Source organism: Micropterus dolomieu, unplaced genomic scaffold, assembly GCF_021292245.1.
Source record: "Micropterus dolomieu isolate WLL.071019.BEF.003 ecotype Adirondacks unplaced genomic scaffold, ASM2129224v1 contig_8757, whole genome shotgun sequence".
Lineage (NCBI taxonomy): Eukaryota > Metazoa > Chordata > Actinopteri > Centrarchiformes > Centrarchidae > Micropterus > Micropterus dolomieu.
In genome coordinates, this window is record NW_025737743.1 from 3,331 (window position 1) to 12,412 (window position 9,082).

The 9,082-nt window shown below is 40.8% G+C and overlaps 1 protein-coding gene across 2 annotated transcripts; it reads right to left on the bottom strand.

The window, feature by feature from the left end:
* Positions 1 to 576: 576 nt before the first annotated feature.
* Positions 577 to 8,647, bottom strand: LOC123965149 (leukocyte elastase inhibitor-like). 2 transcript variants are annotated; one of them, XM_046041717.1, is made up of 9 exons: positions 8,551 to 8,647; positions 7,677 to 7,858; positions 5,758 to 5,898; positions 5,362 to 5,479; positions 4,791 to 4,933; positions 2,660 to 2,737; positions 1,796 to 1,885; positions 1,529 to 1,709; positions 577 to 1,319 (listed from the first exon to the last, which is right to left on the bottom strand). In XM_046041717.1, exons 2-9 carry the CDS (start codon positions 7,851 to 7,853, stop codon positions 1,099 to 1,101), a joined length of 1,149 nt encoding a protein of 382 aa, XP_045897673.1. In that variant the 5' UTR covers positions 7,854 to 7,858; positions 8,551 to 8,647; the 3' UTR covers positions 577 to 1,098. The 2 variants fall into 2 exon arrangements, with proteins under 2 accessions (XP_045897673.1, XP_045897672.1); XM_046041716.1 differs by having other exon boundaries at positions 8,506 to 8,621.
* Positions 8,648 to 9,082: the final 435 nt, after the last annotated feature.

Below are 9,082 nucleotides of genomic sequence, written 5' to 3' on the forward strand. Positions count from 1 at the left end.
GATGCCGGGCTAGAAGGAAAACAGGTCAAAACTATAAGCACAGTAGCTGCATGTGTGTCTCTAACATTCAATTGCAAAGCAACATCTACATTATTTTATACAGAGCTAAAATGTCACAATATGCACACGCGCACACACACACACACACACACAAACAGACCCTTACCTTCCATACACAGTAACGTTCCCAGCACCAGGGTTGCCAGGATTGACTCAGCATTCCCTCGGCTGGATACTCCCATGAGCAGTGGGTTCAGGAGAACGTGCATTTATAAGAAGCCTCTAAAGTGTTGTTTTAAAGGACAAAATGACTGAGGTATTTACATCTATTGTCAGCAATTATTAATAAACTATTCTCCAAATTTTTTGATTTTTTGTCAACAAGGATCAGCTTGATAAAAATTGTCTTAAAAGATACCTCAGACCTCTCAGGTGGAGGATTCTGCATAATTTTGCCAATGGTACATTAATTATGTCTTTATTTACAAAAAAATTACCATATGTATGATTTACTTATAATTATTAAGATGCTTTAAACTAATAGACCCTAAAATAATTAAAACAAGTAATCATAACAAATGTTAATGTTTTATTTCATTGCAGGCCCGCTATCCTACCACATTCAAGTTACATTACACTTATCTCATGCCTCTGGAGCAACTACGGTTTAAGTGTCTTGACACATCCACAAATGTGTCCCTGAGACATTTGTGGATGTGTCACAGTGGAAATTGAAACCGGGTCTCCCACACCAAAGGTATGTCTTATCCACTGCCCCATCGCCACCTCAGTTGACACATATTTGTCGCCTATAACTAGTTCCAGTGATACAGTTGGTAAGTTTCCTGTTTATCTTTATCTATTAAAATTGTGTACACAAGTAGCTACAATTCTTCCAACTAATCTGACCCCACAGTTCCGATGGTAATTGCTGATGAATGAATGCCAACCGACATCTTCTGTTTCTGGCAACTCTGCTCCACCTGCCGAATTGTGACACTAAAAAAATAAATATAAAACCAACCTTTTGTAGAAATTTTTTATCTTAGTAGTGCAGGTTTAGAGCTGACAACAACACTGCTCTGAACGATGTAGTGTTCACTCGGGGGAGCAGTATCGGCCAGCAAAGAGAATGCTCATGGAGGGGTTATGTCGGATGAAGAAGAGGAAGGGGTGGTCTGCGATGAAAGTGGGTGGAAGCATGTCGACCATCATAACAGCAGCAGTGGCAGCAGCAGCCTCAGTTCCCTCCTCGTTCACCTCCACGAAAGCCTTGTGGACGACTTCTGACAGTACTAGGTCATTGGCGGGAGACATGCCTGTCAGCAGAGGAAACAGAGAATATTTTAAATAATAATAAGAATAATGCCTTGTCTCACCCTACATGACAGAAATGTAGAGCACACCGATTTAAGAGAACCTCTGTATTGACTTGTTGCTCCTTTGAACTGACAGGAGCCAGTTCAGCTTTTGGTGCCTGTTCTTTAAATGATGAATATATGTGAAATGTTCCAGACACACGTCCTACCAGAGAAGTCACTCAAAGCCACGTCGAAGGCATCCACCATGCCCATGCTGATCAGGACATTCTTCATGTCATACTTCTCCTCCATCTTGAATCGAGGCAACCCCACCTGGACCTCAATGTTATTCATCATGTCTGGGCGCGTCCACTCCACAAAGTTCTCATAGGTCAGCGTCTTCTCCAGCTGGGGGTGGACACAAAAACAGTTATTAGTTTGTCTGCATCTTGTGCGTTTCTTTATGTGTATATGTGTGTGTCTCTGTGTCCTACCTTCTCCAGACCTGTTGTACTGTCCTCTAATTCATTTGGTAGGAAGATGAGCATGCTGAGCTCCTTTCCTTTGTACGGCATCTCTAGGATCTGTCCAACAGAAGGTTTCAAATATTACAGCAAAGGGCTGGATCATAACCAAAATCTCATCAAATCTTCTTTCATTCACATTCCATGGGAAAATTCCTGCTTCACCTCATTAATAAAGGTAATTGTCAGGTAACTGTCTGCAGCCCTGTGAGCACACCTCTCTCCCCTCTCCTCCCTGTGTATCTCTGTGTGTCTGTGATTAATTGCAGGAGTCGAGCGAGGTGCACAGGAGTCAGGTTCCAGCTGCTCATATATACCCGGTCATCCCTGCATCGCCAGATCGTAGACTGTAACTTCTCAGTCAGTCTTGCTTTTAGCCTCAGTATTTTGGACCCATATCATTGTAGTGTACCACCTAACCCTGTTTCTCTGTGCGCCGACTCCCCACCTGAACTTGCCCCGTCGCGGCGGCTTCACTCCTGTTACGCATGGAATCTGGATCCCCTGCCTGACTGGATTCCCAACTGGATTCTGCTCTCAGTTCTGTCTCTTGGAACCTGTTGCCCTCTAAGACCAATCATTTATTACTGTTAGGTTTGAATAAATAGCAGATGCAAGACTCAGTACACTTAATGTAACCATCAACCAACTGTTAAATGGTTCAGACAACAACTAATCAACCAATCATTTATTACTGTTAGGTTTGAATAAATAGCAGATGCAAGACTCAGTACACAGTGTAGTAGAGTCGGAGATGGCAAGATGTAACAAGGTTTACTGGGCAGATACCAACATGCATACTATATTCATCAATTAACTGATTTGCTTAATTACCTTGCAGTTGGCTTCGGAGATGTAGGTGAGAGGGAACTCAGTTTCCTGATACATCATCTTCACTGGCTTAGTGTCATCCTGAAAACAGCAAACAGAAAAAAAACTGAGCTTGAAGAGAAACTTGAAATCTTGTACACATCACCTTGATGCAGTGATATAGAAGTGTACAGCAGTGTGTGTTCAGTACACTGTGACATCATTGTTGAGTGTGCACAGAGGTGCAACATACAGGTGCCCTCCAAAAGTATTGGAACGGTAAGGCAACTTCCTTTGTTTTTGTAGTTCACTGGAGACATTTGGGTTTAAGATCAAAAGATGAGTATGAGACAAGAGTTCAGAAATTCAGCTTTTATTTCCTGGTATTCACATCTAGATGTGTTAAACAACTCAGGGCATACCACCATTTGTTTGAACCCACCCATTTTTCAAGTGAGCTAAACTATTGTTGCCCAGGTTTTGCCTTTTAGGTTGATTGTCCAAACATTAAATAGCTCTGTATGACTAGTCTAAATTTTCATCCTTGGTTCAAACCTATAAAAACTGCATTTCCTGTTAAAGAGGATAAACCAACATGAAGTCCAGAGAGCTGTCTATGGGAGAAAAGCAAGCCATTGTCAAGCTGAGAAAAGATGGAAAATCGACCAGAGCCATTGGACAAACATTGGGCATAGCAAGCACAACAATTTGGAATGAAGAAACTACTGGTGTACTGAGCAACAGACGTCCAACAGGTCGGCCAAGGAAAACAACAGTAGTTGATGACAGAAATATCGTGCGAGCGGTGAAGAAAACCCCCAAAACATCAGTAAGTGACATCAGCAACGACCTCCACAGTGCAGGGGTGAAGGTATCACAATCCACTGTTCGAAGAAGATTCAGAGAGCAGAAATATAGAGGCCACACCACAAGATGTAAACCACTCATCAGCAGGAAGAATCAGAGGGCCAGATTGAAATTTGTAAAAGAAGAACAGAGATGAGCTGCAAAAGTTCTGCAACACAATCTTCTTGACCAAGATTAATCTCTACCAAAGTGATGGAAAGGCCAAAGTGTGGAGAAAGAAAGGAACTGCTTATGATCCGAAGTATACAAGCTCATCTGTGAAGCATGGTGGAGGCAATGTCATGGCTTGGGCGTGCAAGGCTGCTTCTGGAACAGGCTCATTAATATTTATTAGGGCCCGAGCACAAACCATTCGAGCTTCCTATTGAAAATGAAGGGATTATTTATTTATTTTTATTTTTCTGCAAAGTAACCTCAATTTTGGGGGCCTAAACATACTCGAAAAACCGAAATCGACCAGCTTGCCTGGGGCGTGTCGTCAAAAAATCCATGATTTGCCATGAAACAGGAAGTTCTTATAACTTCAGTATACATGTTCACATCTGCACCAATTTTGATATGTATAATAAGAGTCCCGCCCTGGACACATCCATATGCCAATTTTCATTCAAATTAATAACGCCACCTGCTGGCAACAGGAAATGTTTTACGCTGTAACGTACTACTCAAAAAGCGTCCAAGCAACCATCCGAAGCGACTTACAATTGATATGTCAGAGGTTGCACACATCTGGAGCAACTAGGGGTTAAGTGTCTTGCTCAGGGACACACTGGTGGATGTGTCACAATGGGGAATTGAACCCCGGTCTCTCACACCAAAGGCGTGTGTGAGCATTCCACTGCAACATCACCACCTTTCTCAAACCATGATGGACACTTGACACTTAAACAACACCTATGACATTGGTTCAATTCAATTTCAATTTATTTATTTAAAAGAAACAGTGGACATTAATGAACGTCAATGACGTAAATATTCCAGATTTAGCCAGAAGGCTATTTTTCATCTGCAATACAAAAGTGTCTAATGACCTTTTATTAAGTCATCAGATTTCACCCCCTTCTGACCCAGATGTCCTCCATTTCCTATGGTCAGGTTTCCTGCCATGGCCCTGATGTCGAATTACTTTAATTCACCCCTTTTCACCACTGTCAATGAAGAATTCAGAATTCATGGCCTAAATGGTAAATGCTACCACACAACACAGTTTTAAAAACCCAAATTTACTGACTTTAGACTTTAGTCAATCAGTGTTAGTCCACTGAATGTTTTCTTTGAGCAGTGTTACCTTGTTGAGTCTAAATTGAGCATCACGTGTGGAACTCTTCTCAAACTGCTTGTTCCAGCTTCCTTTGAAGTAGATTGCATTGACCAGCACCAGCCTGGTCATGCTGTCCACCACACCCTGGACCAGCACGTCCTTAATTTTACCTGGCAAACCAAATTAACACGTATGTGAAGCAACGTCACACAACTGAAAGCATGTATGTGTGTTAAAGTTTAAGTGTTTAAAAGTAGCAAGCTCAGTTTCCCCATTACAGAATTTTGTGAAATCATATTTATTAGACCAGAAAAGTCTTGGAAATAGAACTCAGCCTTTCAAAATTAAATCAATTGTGCACCACCATTTGAAAAACTTTTGAACTCATAGCATTGCAAGGCCATGATAGTTTGCATGTCAATGTGCAATTTTGCCAGTCTGGAAATCCAGCTGTTTCTGCCTACGCAAAAGAGACTGACGCAGGACTGTGATTTACATTAATGTGGTCTTGGTTCTTCAATACATTTCCATTGAATGAAGGGGACATGCGGGTCTATTAACATACTAATGCGTGAGTATGTTAGTGTGTATGATCCACCTTGTGTCTGCTTCTCCACCCAGCTATTGATGTGCACCCTGGCTGACTCTGAGCTGGTTTTGAAGTCCAAAGGCTCCAGCTCTGCTTTGTAGTGCTTCTTGGTTTTTCCTAAGAAATCCTGGAACCATCAACACATTTACCAGTTCTGATCACACAAAATAATAAATAAATAATATATTTGCTTAACTTGGAGTTAGTTTTTACAACCAGAAAAGTATTTTCACAATCACTGCTCTACTTGTTTGAATGCTGGCCACTCTTATTTGTTATTTCTTCTTACACAGCTTTTAGATTTCTGTCTGTGCTTCTCATTCACTCCAGCCCGACCACTCATATGCAAACAAAACCACACCTACTTATGGCAATGCAAACACACATGCTGAAACATACACACACCTCAATAAACTGGTAGGACTGCTCTCCGTACAGCCTGTTAGCAACACTGAGGGCATACGGAGTGTCTGCCTTGTTGAGCTCGCTCAGCAGTTGGGCAAAGCTAACGTGGACATCATCCTGTAAATCTTTGGTTTTCAGATACTGTGGACAAAGCAGACAAGTGATGTTAGAGACACAATGAGCAAGTGACACTCACTCAAAAATAAAACTGACATATTTGGGTGTAAATTTGTTTCTTTTAAATCCATTGGTCATAAAAACAAACCTTCAAAAAGGTTAGGGGATCCAAGAATTCAGGATGGTATGTATTTGGCGAGTGTGCATCCAAATCAGGGAGACATAAACATTAAGTTTCCTTAGACAGTTACAATATTTGCTAAATTAGGTATTATCCAGATAAAAGAGTAGTTAACTTAATTTGTGTAAACTCTCAAACTTTTGACCGTCTAATAACACCGTGGTTTCCAGCAGGAGCTTATAGGAAATAATAAGTACACCAGGAAGAACCCATGAAAAGAAAAGTTTGGACTAAATTCTCCCTTGCATTGCCCACACACGTGACACACATTTTTAATGTGGTAATGATGATTTAACGAAGCAATTGAGTGATGACAATTAGGGACTGGGGAGTCGCTTGTCCTTCGCGGTCACAGTGCTTGTACTCAGCCAGGCCCTGATCCGGAGCCATCTTGTGGTTCTGGGCGTATTCGACCTCAATACTGCCATCATCCAGGAGATGCAACTGTTAGACACTCATCCTTCCCTCACCTGTTGACTGTTCAGGAAGGTGACAGGTTTCAGTGACTGCTTTCTAGCCTCCAGGGTAGCCAACCCACTCATGGAAATCCGTAAAGATAAGCACTTTGTGTGGGGTAAGCCAGGCAGGATGCAGAGCATAGTTTTACCTTTGTTTAATAGAAAGGTTTCTCTTATCTTTACAGATTTCCATGAGTGCTTTGGATTTCTTCCACGGACGGTGTCTTTCTTCACCTCCATTGTCAGTGAATGCTTTTGATAGCTGCTGTTTAATCTCTGACTCAAAGCCGTGATAAGACTGTACTGGTTGGGGACGGGTTTCGTCACCACCTGAGGTTGAGTTTGAACGTACACGACCATCTCACCTCCAGGACCTAAAGCAGTTCTGCAAATCACTTCATCTTGTAGCATTACATGGCAGGCAATTGATTGTTTTGGTTGGGAAAGTGAAAAGAACTTTGTTCCGGTTGCCGTCTCTGGTCAAGGGTGGGGGCAGCTCTCCAATGACTGGTACTGTTAGTTCAAAGTTGTGAAAAGAGCTTTAAACCAGTACTCCTATTGGTAGTCATGCCAACTCCTGGACTGTTGGGTAAATTACTGACATTGTCGATACCAATAGTCAATTTTTCCATTAAAGAAAGAACACAAGATAGTTTTTTCATTTTTGCTGATGCTGAAAAAAACCTTACACATTTACATTTATTCATTTAGCTGACACTTTTATCCAAAGCGACTTACAATTGCTATACATGTCAGAGGTCGCACGCCTCTGGAGCAACTAGGGGTTAAGTGTCTTGCTCAGGGACACATTGGCGAATTGAACCCGGGTCTCTCACACCAAAGACAGGTGTCTTATCCATTGCACCATCACCACGCCTGCAGTACTTCACTGCCCTTCATTCCTAAACTACTAGCTTCAGTGACATAGCTTGACATTGTCTCAGAGAGGTCCTGGGTTATCTTAATAATCATTTCAGAAGACACAATTTGTGGTGTTTTAATAGAGTGTATTTTCTGGTAAGAAATCTGCAATAATAATAAATAATAAAATTTTAGAAAAATTTAAGGTTATGAGCTTAACAAAATCAAGCTGAACCAGGAGCACCAACCTGCATTTCCATTAATGTTAATCTGTTCTTCTGTTCTGTGTGTGTGTATTTTACCTCTGACATCTGTTTGGCTGTGTTGCCCCTGGCCCCCAGCAACACCATAGCCAGGGCTGAAGAGATGCTGAAAGGGGAGAAGAAGACATTTGCGGTCTTGTCGTCGTCACCCAGCTTGTTGAGCAAAGCCAGAGAGAAGGAGGTGTTGGCCTTGGATAGAGGAGTTGGTGATGCCATTGTGTCTAAAAAGAAGAGAGGCCAGAGCATTAGTTATTACATTACAAACCTAAAATAATGCTTTTATTTCTTCATCTGATTAGTTTCTCACTCTCGTGTTGGGCCACAGAAGTTAATTTACAATTACAACGATTGTCTCTGAATATAAATACCTGGTATTAACACAATTTCTAAACGTTAAGACTCAGTGCAGGAAACATTAAATATACCAAGAAGGGTTAATTCAGTATTGTTTTGGTTTACCTACCCTAACAGTATTAGTAATAACAAAGTAGTAGTTGTTATCATTAGTAATTTATGGTTTTATTGAAATTATACTGCACCCTTGGTGGTGTGTAATTACCAGCAGATTGAGCCTACCGTTTAACCTGTAATTTAAAATTAATTTAAGAACCAATAAGCTAATAGCCTGAATCAAGTTACTGCTCTTACATCTGTGTATTCACCATAGACTGTATATAAAAAGGTATTCACACGAAAAAAAGAAGTGTTCATTGTATTGTACAGTAGTAACCATCTCAATTCTACGACAGTGTCACCTAGTGGTAAAGTAGTAAAACAATTAATGATGGAGGATGGAACACAACAACAGCGCCTACAAACTAAATAATTATATCTCATTGTCACTAACGGAATGAGACTCTGTACTTACTGACAGACACTTTTCTTCTGGTCCTCAAATGATCAGGAGTCTTACCTACACTGGAAGACTTTTGCTTGAAGCTTCAGCTTTATTATTTACAAACTGACACGCCCCGAAATCCTCAGATGAGCTTCCGCATTTTCATTCTAAGGAAGCCGAACAGACAAAAGTACATTTACTCCCTTTTAACAAATAAACAAATCTAACTTTAGGAAATAGTAGAAATCTAAGAGGAAAGGGCATCACTTATGATTAGACTACTTAAAATATATAATTTAAAAAAAATCTCTTTTGGGACATGTTTGTAACCCAAAGCAAGGAGAAAATGTTTTCATCTATGGGTGAATTCGTCACCCCAAACGCCACGCAGTACCTTCCAGCTTGCAAGATCCTTTCATTTCGGGTATAGGCCTATGTGCATACAGTATCTGCACCCACTCCTTACTGATCAAAATTGTTTAGCTCCAGTGAAGATGGTGTCATTGAATAAACGTTTATGTTGTTTTTTACATAAATCAGTATGTCTTTAGAAAGTACACAAATGTTGAGTCTGTGTAGTGGAACTTCTGATCTGAAATTTGAAAAA

Bases quoted from the DNA above. Each gene is read 5' to 3' on its own strand.
- LOC123965149 (XM_046041717.1), bottom strand. From the start codon at position 7,853: ATGGCATCACCAACTCCTCTATCCAAGGCCAACACCTCCTTCTCTCTG. The intron at 4,934-5,361 runs GTGGATCATACA...TTGGTTTGCCAG, and splicing joins GGTGGAGAAGCAGACACAAG to GTAAAATTAAGGACGTGCTG. The intron at 1,320-1,528 runs GTAGGACGTGTG...CTCTGCTGACAG, and splicing joins GGCTTTGAGTGACTTCTCTG to GCATGTCTCCCGCCAATGAC.